The following is a 15,611-nucleotide window of genomic DNA, read 5'->3' as shown; positions in this document are numbered from 1 at the left end:
TAAGATGTCAGAATGTGATTCAAGTTTTATTTAAGGGCCTCTGTTATTCTTAAAGGTGAATTCCAGCTGCGTTTGCGGCAGCTAGAAAAATCTCTTCTCCAAGCCCTCAACGAAGTAAAAGGACGTATCTTGGATGATGATACCATCATAACCACTTTGGAGAACTTGAAGAAAGAGGCAGCTGAGGTTACTAGAAAAGTGGAAGAAACAGATATTGTCATGCAAGAGGTGGAAACAGTGTCTCAGCAATACCTCCCACTTTCGACTGCATGCAGCAGTATTTACTTCACAATGGAGTCATTGAAGCAGGTACAGGGGGTTAATTTAGGTTTCCCTTTCTCGGATTACCTTTTTTTTTTTTAAATGCTGCAAGACGCCATTTCCATTCAAGTCAATATGTTGCTTTTAACATTCTTATTCCATTTGAATTCTACCTTAGATACACTTCCTGAATCAGTACTCTCTTCAGTTTTTCCTGGATATCTATCATAATGTCCTATATGAAAACCCCAATTTGAAGGGAATTACGGACCATACCCAACGTCTTTCCATTATCACAAAAGATCTGTTCCAGGTTAAGTAGAGGCATTTTGTACTTCAAAACACTTCAGAGATTTATTTTTTTTTCCTGTTCACAAACTTTCTACAAAGCTGATCTTCCTAATGTTGTATCTCTAGGTGGCATTCAATAGAGTTGCTCGTGGCATGCTACATCAGGATCACATAACCTTTGCAATGCTGTTGGCTAGAATAAAACTGAAAGGCACTATAGGGTAAGCAAGTTCTCTTACTAATAAGCAAGTCAATATTAAAGAGTGAAATCTTTCCAAAATTTAAGAGTTATAGGGAATTTCATGAAAAGCAAAACAAAAAAGCACTCCAAAAGTCAGACTAAAGTTGTATCCAGCTTTAGCATTTATAGATTTAAAGTTAATTCGTGCAACCTAAGATGACAGAGGGACACAGGTAATTCCATATCTCTGTTCAAATCAATAAAAACAATGTCAGAAAGGCCCATTTGGATTTGCTGTAAAAAAAAAACTGAATGAAAAGCATGGTTTAACCTTTATCTGATATCTCTCGCAAAAGATTATTTGTCATGTTTAAACCACTATTCATACAGCAGACATACGCACATAAGCTGAAGTAATGATTTTCCCAGGTTTCTTGTTCGTATCAGTAACCCAGAGAATTATACTTAGGGGGTAGTTAGGTTTCTTTATCTTTGAGAGAATTGTTCTCAGTGGGATTTTCTTCTGTTTCCATTGAAGGGAGCCTACATATGATGCAGAATTCCAGCATTTCCTAAGAGGGAAAGAAATTGTTCTCAGCAATACGATTCTCCCCAAAATCAGCGGCCTGACCTTAGAACAGGTGGAAGCTATGATGAGACTGAGCTGTCTTTCTTCATTTAAGGATCTTGTTTCTAAAATCAAAGCTGATGATGTAAGACTATCCTTTCATATGTCTAAACTATTGAATTTTAAAGTGAACTATTAATGCAAATAAGAACATTTCCTTCTATTTAGACCATTGTATATATGCAGCTTATTTCCAACTTCACTTCATACACATTATTACCAATATGAGGGTTGGATAGCTTATGCTGACTGAACTGTATATTAATCAGAAAAGTATATTACTAAGTATAAAAACATGTTCTTATCATACAGAGAACATATTCCTTAGGGAAATGCGATCATCCTTGATCTGACTTCATGTGAAGAAATGCATTGGTCTTAGAATTAATACCAGATTCTTATGTGTTGCTCAGAAATAATAATTATTAACTAAATCTGACTTACAGCAATTCTGCATTTGGCTGGATAGCAGTTCACCAGAGCAGACTGTACCCCATCTTTGGACAGAAGACAAAACTGCAAGTAGGTTCATATTTCTTCCATCTCAGTTTTGCTTCGTTAGATATTTGTGGAACACTCACCAGAAGAAATTGCAGGAAGAAGACAAATGTAACATGTCAGGAAAAGGATAATATCAAATTAATTTGTAAGAAATTGTTTGTGAAATTAATTGGTTGATTTTGAATACCGAAAAACAGACCTTCAAAATGGTATATCAGTATTATATCAGCAAGTAATTCCTTGTAAATGCCTGATTTTGATTGACAGTGACTAAAGGGATTAGTGGGGTTTAGTGTTTCTGGAAATATATAACTCAGGACCATTCAGACTTACTAATAGTCTACAATAAAGCTGTTATCAGTAGAAAAGCAGGTGCATTGTCTTTATAATGTCAGTACCCTTAAAAGTGAATCCTGATAAGATGGAGTCAACGTGCATTATTAGCCCATGTATTTTGGAATCAGTGTATCTCTGACTCTGAATGGAACAGTATCTTCCTTAGAGGAATAGGTATGCAGAGTTGGTGTTCTGGATTCATCTATTACTCAAGGCCTGGTGGACTTAGAAAACCTTTTGCCAAGATTAGCTGGCTCACAGGCTGTGTTTGACCTCCTTCTGGAGACAGGCAGAAGTTTGTATTACCTGCTGGTCAGAACTGATTCAGAACTGATGCTAGTGTCTGCAACATCTTTTAGAGAACACATAACATCATTCCTAAAGAAATTGCTGTAGCCTTGAGTAATGGATGATGGATAACATCAAGGACAATTCACCAGATCTGTATGTGGGACAGTTGCATACCTTCGTTGACACAGGGTTTTTTCTCCTCTTCCTTTTTTTCCTCCACAGGAATTAAAATGTAATCCCACTTGCCCAAGAATCATGTGAGCAATGAACAAATAAAATTGACAGAAAAGGTCCTGTTTTATAACCCATTATCACAGAGATGCTCTTAGAATTAAAGGGTTTTTTTAGTTTTCACACGAAATATTATAAAACCTAAGTGTTGTATTAGATCAGTGTTAGACAATATTTGCAAGATCAAAGGCTGTCATGTAGTTTCATGATTTTCTAAAAAGCTGGAGGAGACCTTCCAGTGACATCACCAGGAAAAACATGTTTTTGGACCTAAGTTTTATATGGAGTATCATCAGGAGGCCTCTATGAAACTAGGGCTCGATCTCTCTAAACACTCTGAAATCAAATTGCACAATTTCATGTGGTGGGAGATGGAGAGGAGTTAAAGATGCAAGCAGTTTTGTTCCTAAACCTCCTGTTTCCTTACCCATCCTTATTTCCTTGGAGAGAAAGAAACAGAAACATGTTGGCTATTGCCGTAACCTTAGTCTTGAATTGTCTGGAACAATCCAAACACAACATGAATGTTTTGTTTTATTTTTCCTTTTTCTAAATCTCAGCACCCATTGGACAGGCCCTACACCGCTTGCTTTTGATCCAAGCTTTCCGCCCTGATCGTTTATTGGCAATGGCACATCAGTTTGTTTCCACAAATCTTGGAGAAAATTTTATGTCCATTATGGAGCAGCCTTTGGATCTGGCGCACATTGTTGATACTGAGGCAAGTAAAAATTTTAATTCCCCCCCTACCTTGGTCCCCAGAATCACACATAGATTAAGTACAGGTGATGCTTTGCTTTAAAGTCTGTTAAAGCAAATGTTGCACTGAATGTTGATTATTTTTGTATTTGTTAAATGGCTTTTTGTAATGATACAACATGAGAGGTATAAAAAAAGTAGCTGGGATCCAGAGGGTACAAATCATTCTGTCTACCTAAAATGGTTTTAGCTTTCTGCAATTGAAATTGTAGCCCTTTTGACATTTCAGAGATGAAATTTTATCAGTGCTAGAAAAACTGCAAACTTCTTAGCAAACTTTGGAGCAAGAGAGGGCTGTGAAGCAGACATAGTTGATTTTCCCTTTTTGTTTCTCTCCTACTCCTGGATTTTAGGTGAAGCCTAATACACCTGTTTTGATGTGCTCTGTACCTGGCTATGATGCTAGTGGACATGTTGAAGACCTTGCTGCAGAGCAAAATACACAGATCACCTCTATTGCTATTGGTAACATTTTCATATATTTTGTCATATCATATGCTGTGGAAGACAGGTACCTAGTTCTAATATGGTAATGTTGTCCTTTTAGGTTCTGCTGAAGGATTTAACCAAGCTGATAAAGCAATCAATACTGCAGTGAAGTCAGGCAGGTGGGTTCTTCTTAATGGTAGGATTTGCATTGGATCAGTTTTGGAGTATAATACAGACCTCTGAAGCATAAATCTCTTTGGATTTTATTTTTAAATATATATTTCAGGTGGGTCATGTTGAAGAATGTCCACTTGGCACCTGGATGGCTGATGCAACTGGAAAAGAAGCTGCATTCCCTTCAGCCCCATGCATGCTTTAGATTGTTCCTTACAATGGAGATTAATCCAAAAGTAAGCAGAGTACAAAAAAATAACCATCACATTTCTTTCAAAATTCTGCTGTTGTGAAAAAGAAGTTTATCCTCATTCTATGAGGTTTCTGTCCTGTTGTGCATAATTCATTTTCTCTCTATTAAACAAGAGAAATTAGTACTTCTTTGTATGCTCAAAAATGTCAAAAGTGAATTTAATATGGAACGAACCCCAGAATACTGCATTAACTTCTTCAAACATTTTTGTTGTCTATTCCATATTAGATCTTGATGTAATATCAAGATTTATGTCTAAGGATATTTACCCATTTAGTATGGCTGTATTACTATTATCTTTCTCATCTTTTCTACTACCTTCTTCTATTGGGATCTTATGATTATATTACTTTGTTGTTTGTATGTACACTGAAAATGTTTGCACCAGAGACAAATTCCTTGTTTGTCCAATCACACTTGGCCAATAAAGTATTCTATTCTATTCTATTCTATTCTATTCTATTCTATTCTATTCTATTCTAGTGTTTTTTATTTATGTTAGTTGTAATTGAAAAGTTACTCCATGCTAACATAAATTAAAAGTTCAGCACAGCTGAATCATTTTAGTTTCTCTAACAGTACAAGTTTGGGGACAAAGAGCATTTCCCCAAATAAGAGATTATTGCAAGTGCTCCATAATCATTACCCATGAGATTGACGACCGTATAAATTTGATTAATACATTTCTCACTGTACATTTGGATAATGTATTTTGTACTCAGGTGCCAGTAAACTTGTTACGTGCTGGAAGAATTTTTGTATTTGAACCACCACCTGGTGTAAAGGCCAATATGCTGAGAACCTTTAGCAGCATTCCTGTGTCTAGAATGTGCAAGGTAAGTTTTTAAACTACTCAACATTTCAATAAATATGGTTTTACTAAAAAGTATTAGTGAATTAATCCATTAAGAAGCTTTACTCTGAACTTTACTCAGAGTAGCTGTTGCGGATCATGCAACAATTTCCATTTGGTTCATAGATACAGAATACCCCAGCCATTTTATATTCTAAATCAGTAAAAATCAGACTCTTTTAAGCTTGGAGAAATAACAAAAGTAAAATAAGTACCATTTGTTTAGAAGATAAACACATAATTTGACTTTTTTATTATATCCTCTTCTAAAAGCCCTTTCTTCATCTGAATGGATTTATACATCAAGTACCTTAAAATAAAATACAGCAAATAAGGAAAAGGATTGATTTTTTCATCTGAAATAAATGATGCAGAATTAGAAGATATACTCAATCTCAAGCAAAGTCTTACTGTATTCTATTAAATAGATTGCTCTTTTTTTCCATTGAACCCCAAATAATAACACATTGGTTTTTCTCCTCTCTAGTCACCAAACGAGCGTGCACGTCTCTATTTCCTTCTTGCATGGTTCCATGCTATTATTCAAGAACGTCTGCGATATGCTCCTCTTGGATGGTCAAAAAAATACGAATTTGGAGAATCTGATTTAAGATCTGCATGTGATACTGTAGATACATGGCTTGATGATACAGCAAAGGTAAGTGAATTCCCATTTTATTCCTTTGTAAAATGATTGCAAAAATTTTACTTCTTAAAAAAGGACAAATCTAATAATTGTAAGATAGTCAAATGACATGAACAGTTTTGATTATATCTTATCTTTTGTTCAAGCATCAGAAGGAAGTATATATCATTCCTATATTGGACTTAACATCACCCATATCCATTGGATTTGATTGAAACGGATAGCCAAGGGCTTTTGCTTACATAATTCATATATAGGCCACCCATTTGGCAGTAAGATACTTAAGGATCAAGCAAAATAACAGCAAACCAGTAAAAACACTTAATTACTGTAACCAAGCTATGTACTCCAGATGCTGAGCATCCCTTATTTCAGGAGACAAAATCTCCTAGTCAAGGGTCAGCACTATTTTATTAAACTAGTTCTTGTTAATAACATTGCCCATGTAGGCTTTATCATGCGTTAGCTGTTCCTTTTATTCACAAAAATGTCTCCAATGTCAGGGTCGTCAGAACATCTCGCCTGACAAGATTCCATGGTCTGCCCTGAAGACACTGATGGCTCAGTCAATTTATGGCGGCCGCATTGATAACGAATTTGACCAACGGTTATTGAATACTTTCCTGGAGCGACTCTTCACCACACTAAGCTTTGACAGTGAATTCAAATTGACTTCCAAAGTTGATGGGCATAAAGATATTCAGATGCCAGATGGAATCCGGTATTAACATTTTCTTTCTAAAACTAAGCATGAGTTAAACTGAGTTATCTCATGTATTCCGTGTAGTTATGAATGTCTTGGTCACTATCTGGAATTGTTGATTTGACAGACGTGAAGAATTTGTACAGTGGGTTGAATTGCTGCCAGATACGCAAACTCCCTCCTGGCTTGGATTACCAAATAATGCTGAGAAAGTTCTTCTCACCACACAAGGTAAACATCTTGCTTCGTCTTTATAAGTGATAAGGCTTTCATGTATAAAACAATTTTCTGCATATTGGAATAACTGAATAAGAAGCATCCTGGTATTTTTTAAACAATCACTTATAGTGGTGTTTTGTAAGCCTCATCAGTGAGGTATGTATGCTGAAAATTTAGACATAAAATGGGTAGTCAAACAGGGAATGAATTCTGAAAACCAAGATATAGCATACTCAACCTATTAAGTGTAACTCTGCAAATCTCATTAAAAAATGCATGGCCAAATACAAACAGTATACGATAAAACAACTGAAGAGTTTTGCAAAAACTGAATTATGCATTAATTAAAGCAAAATGCATGGCCATAGCACTTTGTCTTCTTCCTCTCAGGCATTGATATGATCAGTAAAATGCTGAAAATGCAGATGTTGGAGGATGAAGATGATTTAGCCTATGCAGAGACAGAGAAAAAAGCACGAACAGATTCTACATCAGATGGTCGCCCTTCCTGGATGCGAACGCTACACACTACGGCTTCCAACTGGCTCCATCTCATCCCACAAACTCTGAATCATCTAAAACGAACTGTGGACAACATTAAGGTAAGAGCCCATTATTTATTTTATTGCAATATTATTCTTTGGAGGATTGTACAAAAGTTTCATTTTGAGAATAGAACTTCATAAGGCATCACATTTGGAAGACAAAATGGCTTTTTTGAGCATGAAGTGGACTATTTCAAACTTGAGCCTTTCAGAACAATTTTTTTTTTTTTTTTTGCAAATCTGTACTCCAAAAGAACCAGAAGCAACATACAGAACACGCAGGGCGATTCTCCATACAGGAAGGCTTTAACTCTAATTTGCACATTCCCACCTATTTAAGCAAATACAAGGAGTTATTTATTTACAGATACCCTTTTCTACACTACAAGAAAGCAGAGGAGTCAGAGATAATAGTGCCACGTTTTTAAAAAAAATGGAACTGTTAAAATTATCCTCCAAAACAGTCTTACATTTAAGAAACAGTTACATCTCCTTACATTTGTCAGGCTTCTCACAATAATATAAAATCATCTTTTCAAATTAGGTTAAAAGAAAAAAATCTAAACTACACAACAATTAAAAAATAGGAAGTATTTTTATTTATTAGTTTATAATATAAAATAGAAAAGAAAATAGTAGGAAAATAAGGGAGGAAAAAGGGAAAATAAAAGTGTAGGGCAAAGGGGAAAAAAAGAAAGAAAAGGTATTGACTTCTAACTCCCTTCGCTGCGGTAGAATAAGATAATAGCATCAAACCTCAACTTTTTACTTTTACATAATAATATAAACTAGCCATTTCTATAACAACAAATCTATTAATCGATAAAACTCAAAATCAAAGCTTCATTTTTTTTCACCTCAAGCACAAAGTTCAGAAGCGGTTTCCAAGTAGAAACAAAAGTAATTGTATTTTTCTTTGATCAAAGCAGTCAATTTGGCCATCTCTCTAATTCCATCAACTTTTGCAACCATTCCTCCATTGTAGGAATCAAAGTGTCCTTCCATTTTTTTTGCGTAATCTTGCTGCCATCAACATATATATAGATCGAACTTACAATTTTTTTTCCAAGTCTTTTTCCATTAAACCCATTTCTGTTTTTATCTATATATTCACTTTGAGAATATTCTTTATTAAAATATGAATGATATTGTAGTAAGAACAATAAAAAAATTAAACCACAGTCCATGAAAATAAAAATGCTTAAAAACGACCAAAAAAGTATCTTATACATCACACTTATAGACACTGGTTTACAAAAACTGTCATATAATCAGATACAGATATTATTTTAAAATATAAAATGTATAACAAAAATTGCTTGTTTTTATTTATCCGTTTATAATATAAAATACAAAAGAAAATAGTAGGAAAATAAGAGAGGAAAAGGGGAAAATAAAAATGTGGGGCAAAGGGGAAAAAAGAAAGAAAATGTATTGACTTCTAACTCCCTTTGCTGCCGTAGAATAAGATAATATTATAAGATATTTATAAAAATTATAAAAATCTTATTTTTCTTCCTGAAACCAAGGATCCATTATTCAGATTCTTTGAAAGAGAAGTGAAAATGGGAGCAAAACTCCTTCAGGATGTTCGCCAAGATCTTGCAGATGTAGTTCACGTGTGTGAAGGAAAGAAGAAACAGACCAACTATCTTAGGATGCTTATTAATGAATTGGTAAAAGGTAGGCTTTTCCAAATTTATTACATTAAAAAATTAAAGTCCTGCTAGTTATGAAAGGTCTATTAAAGCTTGTTTTGCACTGAGGAGTAAATTAACCCAATTCTTGGGGGTTTTCTTAAGTTATGAAACTAATCAACAAGATGATTTTTATATATGATATAACATTTAAGGGAAAAAATGCCTTACAATTATACATACAACTCCAACAAAGGGTACCAAATTGTTCAAAAATCTTCCTTACTCCTTTATCAACATTTCATTTTATTACATCTTTACAAATAACATGGTGGCAAGACAGTGTATATTCATCCTTTCCATCTTGCATAGTAATGGTTTTTAGCCATTAGCCCAATTTTTGTTAGCTTCCAAATACAGGGATATAGTTGAGAATGTATGCATTCTCAATATGCTAATAATCCAATGACTTTCAGCCAAAAATGCGGCAATAATAGAACAAGTCCAAGCAGATAATTGCTTACAGCGTAACATTTGTAACCACCTTCCTTCAAAGAAATTAGTTTCACATTTTGAAAACAACTTTGATTTTACAAGTGTTCATTATTCAAAGGTTATGTAAATAATACCACATTCCACAAACTCATAATGTTAATTATTCTAAGATGTCTAATGATTGTGACATTTTAAAAACAGCAATGGCATTGAGTCCATTGTTCTGATTTTTAGCAAATGTTTTTACAGCAGGATTATCCCATAAAGTGATCTCCTCTTTGGTCAAAATTATTTCTGTAATTCAGTATTTCCTGCACCATTAACAATTCCCCCTACAAACAATATCAGTACTTACTAGAGTTTCAGTTGGATCAAACTATAGTTTTAAAGTTAAGTTGAAAGAGGAGCTGTATTCTGAGATTTGAAAAGGAAAAAAAGTTTCCTATTCCTATCCTTAAAGAAGGATGTAAATGTAACAATAACTCACACCAGGCCATCAAATATTTCATATTTTCAATGTGTGTGTCCTTTTTACTGGAGCTTAAATACAAGTTGTAGGGTGGTTGCCTCTGAATTTGAAATTCTGGCCTTTCTGTTTACAAAAAGTTAGAACCCACACTATATATTTTCTTTTAGGTATATTGCCTCATAGCTGGTCTCACTATACAGTGCCTGCTGGCATGACAGTCATACAATGGGTGTCTGATTTCAGTGAACGAATTAAACAGCTGCAGAATATCTCCCAGGCCGCGGCTTCAGGTGGTGCAAAGGAACTAAAGGTAGATTAGAATTGATTTTCTGTTAAGTGCAGTAGTGTTCATCCCAAAATGCTACAAAGAAGTAACATTTCCATTTGGATGTAGTTTTACTATTGGAATGGGTACATTTAGTCCTTGGTAGAAAGCTTGAATGAAAGAGAGAAAATAAAAATTTAAGAAGCCTTTAAAATGTGCTACTGTAAAAGACTATGACAACCGATCTCCCGATTCTGGCTTCAGATATTGAAATGCATGTATCCTGGAGGAACAGGGCAAGCAATCGAACTTAAGCAAAATGCACCCAAAACCACTTTACTTATTTCAATCTTAAAACAGTTCTGATTACATTGTCAAAACACTATGTTTTTACAAATTGTGTTGCTTAAACTTAAAACGTTTATATTATCAAATTTAGATATCACTCATCTCACTAAGTAACTCTGAGTGGTTTATAGATGAAAGTATAAAAACTATGTAACCTTACAATACATACCAAATTCAGTAGCCTGGGAGCTAAGAAAAGAGATAAGTTAAGAATTTAAAGGTGGCAGGAGTGTCTTCAGGGCACTAAGCACCCCCAGGATTGCATGCTTCTCTTTGAGTTGGCACTTCACCTCTGGGGGAAGATGTTCCATAGGATGAGGAGGCAATGGCAGAGAAGGCTAACTAACTAGTTAGTTAATGGAACATTAAAAAAATCCCAGTAAATCTTGATTCTGGCCTAGGATTCCTATGAAGGGGATAATAAAATTCAGCAAGTGCTCTAGAAAAATTAAACCAAAGAAGGAAATTGGGGTGTATAAAAATGTGAGAAAATTTCAGATTCTCAGTAAAATTGTCTGTCAGTATTGATTTCATGCGACATCCATCACCTTAACTTAGTTACACGTTTGTTCCATAGAACATCCATGTCTGCCTGGGAGGCCTGTTTGTACCCGAGGCCTACATTACCGCTACAAGGCAATATGTAGCTCAAGCTAACAGCTGGTCCCTGGAAGAACTCTGCCTGGAAGTCAATGTTACCACCACTCAGAATGCAGTATTGGATGCTTGCAGTTTTGGAGTAACTGGTTAGTTGCCCCCGGCTTTTTGCTCATTTGTTTGTTTCTTCAGTTAGGAGAAAGCAAACTTGTTAATTTTCTCGCGTTAAGCTGTATGTGCCTTATGTTGGAGACTGATTTCAAGGAATATTGAAAGAGGAAAACTGCCTCATTCTTAAATGGCTGCTAAGAAATCATTTTCTCTTTGGATCACTTGCTCAGGAAGCTTCTAAACTAAGGCACCAGGCTAAAAGGAGGAGCCTGTGAGTTCTAGTCCCGCCTTAGCCACGAAAGCCAGCTGGGTGACTTTGGGCCAGTCACTCTGGCCCATACTAGTTACAGAGTTGTTTTGGGGTACAAACGGAGGAAGAAGGTGTGTTAAGTTATTTGTAAAAGTAATAAAGATGGGATCCAAATAAATAAAGAAAAATTAATTGCTAACTACCAAATTACATCAAATTATTAGGTATAATTTCGGAAAGCAAAATTTTAAAATATTACAATTTACTAAAATATATATTGACAGCTTCAAGAAGAAACTTGGCACAATACTGGAAAAGAGAAACATTGCAGAGGATATTTAATCTGTAACTTGGAGAATATGCTGCCGTGGCTAAACTGATTATACCCACAATAGCCAAATTTAAATTGGAATGGCTCCCTCATATAGAACACATTGCACAACAAGACAAAAATTAGACATTTGGAATATGGTTTCTAGGACTTAAACAGCGAAGATCTTTATCATTTTATGCAAAGTACAGCCTTGGCCATCAGTTGGAGATACATATGAAAGAGAAGGGCCTGTCCTGCCAGAAAGTCTTCATAATGCTCTTAATATATATTCGGTAGCCGTTATTTTGTTCTCTTCCTGTTTTCTTTCTTTTTGTTTATATTTCACTATTACAGTAATATTTTTTTAAAAAAGAAAAAGAAAAAAGATCAGCCACCATAGGGATATTCTGGCAGAGGGCCCTTATGCACTTAAAAATGTGACAGAATTACAAGCTGAGAATTTGAGAATCTATATCAGAGGTAGGCAACCCTGGCTCTTTTATGACTCGTGGACTTCAACTCCCAGAATTCCTGAGCCAGCCATGCTGGCTCAGGAATTCTGAGAGTTGAGGTCCACGAGTCATAAAAGAGCCAAGGTTGCCTACCCCTGATCTGTATCCTAGTGCAGGTTGTCCTCCACTTATGGCCACAATTGAGCACAGAATTTCCGTTGTTAAGTGAAACATTTGTTAAATGAATTTTGCTCCATTTTACAACCTTTCTTGCCACAGTTGTTAAGTGAATCGCTGAAGTTGTTAAGTTAGTAACATGGTTGTTAAGTGAATCTTGTTTCCCCCATTGACTTTGCTTGTCAGAAGGTCACCAAAAGGGATCACATGACCCCAGGACACTGCAGCCGTCATAAGTATGAACCACATTGCCGAGCATCCAAATTTTAATCACATGGCCATGGGGATGCTGCCAGGGTTGTAAGTGTGAAAACAGCCGTAAGTCATTTTTTTTAGTGCCGCTGTAACTTTGAACGGTCACTAAATGAACGGTTGTAAGTCGAGCCTACCTGTAGTCAGAGTACCAGACTGAGAATGATGGAGAATCAAATTAACGGTGAAACTCAACTGGGTGTCTGTGGGCAAGTCACCATCTCTTTGGTGTAAAGTATCTTACAAGATGATTGTTAATATAAAATGTGAATATAATGAATGAACAATGTGCATTAAACTCCTTGAAGGAACCAAATAGATATATTAAAGCCATTGCATGCTCTTTTCAGTCAATACATTTCAGCCACTTTAAACTGGACTTGGTGAAACTGAACTGAAAATTGCTGTCATAAAATATTCTGATGAAATGCTTCTAATGTCATTCTTTGATGGGTTAATTCCTACTGTTCGTTGAAACGAATATGTAACCTATACAGTAACCACACACTCTCATAGATGAAATGGTGAATTTGAACATTGCAGAGTTTTAATGTACTTCAGTGCTCTTTCAAATAGCATTCTCCTACTTCCTTTGTAGGACTGAAGCTTCAAGGAGCCACTTGTAATAACAACAAGCTGTCACTTTCCAATGCTATTTCAACCGTACTGCCCATAACTCAACTTCGCTGGATTAAACAGACAAATGCTGATAAAAAGTCTAATGTGGTAAGAAAAGGGGCCTTTTCACTCAACGCTTTTCAGCTAGGCGTGCTGTTTTTAATCTCCGTGTGTATTTCCATCCTCCTAACCAACTTCTGAACTTATTTTTACAGGTGACCCTGCCCGTTTATTTGAACTTTACTCGGGCTGATCTGATCTTCACTGTTGACTTTGAAATTGCTACCAAGGAAGATCCTCGTAGCTTCTATGAGCGTGGTGTAGCTGTCCTGTGCACTGAGTAAAATGGTCCTATATTAATGTTGAATTAATAATTAAATGCAACTTTACAACATAATTTCTAGTTTATACTTTTTTGAACAGATCTATTGTAAATGAAGAGCTAAGATAATAGTAATTAATGACATTCTGTAACGTATTAGTGCAAGAACGCATTCAAACCTGGGTTGATTTCATATACTATCCGGGAAGGAAGAAATCACATAACGGAACCTTTTTCTCGGTTCTGTTTCTTGCCTACACCCAGATTGAGCTTCAGAAAGAAAAAATCCTGCACATCTTTTAGATTCTATGTATTAAACTTCATTAATTTAAGCTAGTCATTCACCCGTTGCTGTTTGTTGCTGATACTCCCCCAGTGGGAGTTTTATATCCATGTAATGTGTAGCAAAAGCTAGGAGTAATAGGGCAAATGTAGGATTTAGAACTTAACTTTCTCCATTGGTCCATCTAATCTTGATTTTTCTCTTCCAATAAAAGCCAGCATTATGTTACAGGTTACATTATTCAAGTTGTACTTGATTCTGGGGGTACTTGGAAACAAATTGCTTATAATAAAAGCTGCTTTTGAATAAAAACGGCTTAATGGATTTATGTATTATCCATTACATTGCAAGGAGTTTCTTTTCTATCCTCTTTCAATCCATTTCTTGCCTACTATTTGCTTTTCTCTTATGATCACATATCCATTCTGTTCTTTACGTGGATCCCACTCATTATAGATGCCATACAAAGAATGTATATCAACTTTAAGATAGCTGCTGCTTTCTCTGATTTTTCATACCTAGCTTAAGCAGCAAGACCAAATAAGCAGTGGTGTAGTATTTGGGGAACAGTGCGGTGGCTCAGCGGTTAAGACCCTGGGCTGACCAGCCAGCAGCCCAAGTTCAAGACCCAAGCGCCATGTGGCTGGGTGAGCCCCCATTCTTGCCCCAGCGCCTGCCAACCTAGCAGTTCAAAAGCATGCAAATGTTAGTAGATAAATAGGTACCACTTTGATGTGAAGGTAATAGCACTTTGTGGCATCATGCTGGCCACATGACCATAGAAATGTCTTTGCACAGCATTGGCTCAATGGCCTTGAAACGAAGAAGAGTACCGCCCTTTATAGTCAGCAACTAGTGGAGTAAAATCCGCAGGGACTCCTAGTATTTAGAGCACTTTGCATAGAAACACTACCTGGCCAGGTGTCTGGTCAGCCTGTTTCTAAAACCCTCCAGAGATGGAGAACTCAAATCCTCCATTGGCAGACTATTACTGTATTAAATGTTTTTTTCTTATATTTAATGGAAGATTAGTTAGCTGCAATTTACAACTTTTTAATGCCTGTTGAACTTGGTGTAGCCAGCCAACCTTTTTGTTCAACCATCTTTCATCTCTTACCTATGACTTCTGTGACTGAGAGATGAATTTAGAGTATCTCTGCTTTGTCAAACACCTTCTTTACTCACAGTAATCTGCATATGTTTGATTTGCTTCAAGAAGGAAGAGCACACAAAGGGTCAGGTCCCCCGTGATTCACAGTAATGTAAAGGTCCCTCTTTCTCAGCCTCCAAATATGAATGAGATAAAAGACAGAAATATTTCTTATATTGACCTGATTGGAAGGCATTCTTTCGAAAGAGTGAATTACTTCAAGATTAAAAAACAAGAGACGGGTTACACGCAATTCTAATAAATAAAAAATACTTGAACATTTCAGTTTCTACCTTATTTATTTGTGCCACCAGTGGGCCCTTCATAGTGGACATGTTCATCCCTAGACAAATTCACATTCACTTACACTAATGGAATCATTGACATATCAAATCACCCGCAACCTCTTTCTTAATTTTTCTCCAGATTCTAGAGCAAGTCGCCGTTGCCTTTTGTTGGTATTTTGATCTTCACATAATTTGTAGTCACAGTCAATCAACATGGGCTGCAATGTATCATCAGAAGTTGACATTTCAGAATTTGGTGTTGCAAACCAAGGTGGTTCTGATTC

At 35.8% G+C, this 15,611-nt stretch overlaps 1 protein-coding gene across 1 annotated transcript in view; it reads left to right on the top strand.

Moving 5' to 3' along the window:
- Window positions 1-14,202, top strand: part of DYNC1H1 (dynein cytoplasmic 1 heavy chain 1) — a gene marked incomplete at its 5' end in the record, with an annotated part of 43,287 nt that extends 29,085 nt beyond the window's left edge. Inside the window, 19 exons of the mRNA XM_015824049.1 lie at window positions 56-309; window positions 440-574; window positions 679-773; window positions 1,272-1,446; window positions 1,808-1,883; window positions 3,281-3,441; window positions 3,833-3,944; window positions 4,027-4,087; window positions 4,195-4,318; window positions 5,058-5,171; window positions 5,676-5,846; window positions 6,338-6,555; window positions 6,665-6,768; window positions 7,147-7,358; window positions 8,831-8,984; window positions 10,070-10,212; window positions 11,093-11,261; window positions 13,266-13,393; window positions 13,501-14,202. Of these exons, the coding sequence (XP_015679535.1) occupies window positions 56-309; window positions 440-574; window positions 679-773; window positions 1,272-1,446; window positions 1,808-1,883; window positions 3,281-3,441; window positions 3,833-3,944; window positions 4,027-4,087; window positions 4,195-4,318; window positions 5,058-5,171; window positions 5,676-5,846; window positions 6,338-6,555; window positions 6,665-6,768; window positions 7,147-7,358; window positions 8,831-8,984; window positions 10,070-10,212; window positions 11,093-11,261; window positions 13,266-13,393; window positions 13,501-13,629 (2,735 nt within the window). The remainder of the gene's footprint in view (window positions 1-55; window positions 310-439; window positions 575-678; window positions 774-1,271; window positions 1,447-1,807; window positions 1,884-3,280; window positions 3,442-3,832; window positions 3,945-4,026; window positions 4,088-4,194; window positions 4,319-5,057; window positions 5,172-5,675; window positions 5,847-6,337; window positions 6,556-6,664; window positions 6,769-7,146; window positions 7,359-8,830; window positions 8,985-10,069; window positions 10,213-11,092; window positions 11,262-13,265; window positions 13,394-13,500) is intronic.
- Window positions 14,203-15,611: the final 1,409 nt, after the last annotated feature.

The sequence above is a fragment of the Protobothrops mucrosquamatus genome, unplaced genomic scaffold, assembly GCF_001527695.2.
Source record: "Protobothrops mucrosquamatus isolate PMUCROS unplaced genomic scaffold, P.Mucros_1.0 scaffold2097, whole genome shotgun sequence".
Lineage (NCBI taxonomy): Eukaryota > Metazoa > Chordata > Lepidosauria > Squamata > Viperidae > Protobothrops > Protobothrops mucrosquamatus.
This window is presented reverse-complemented; position numbering and strand designations above follow the sequence as displayed.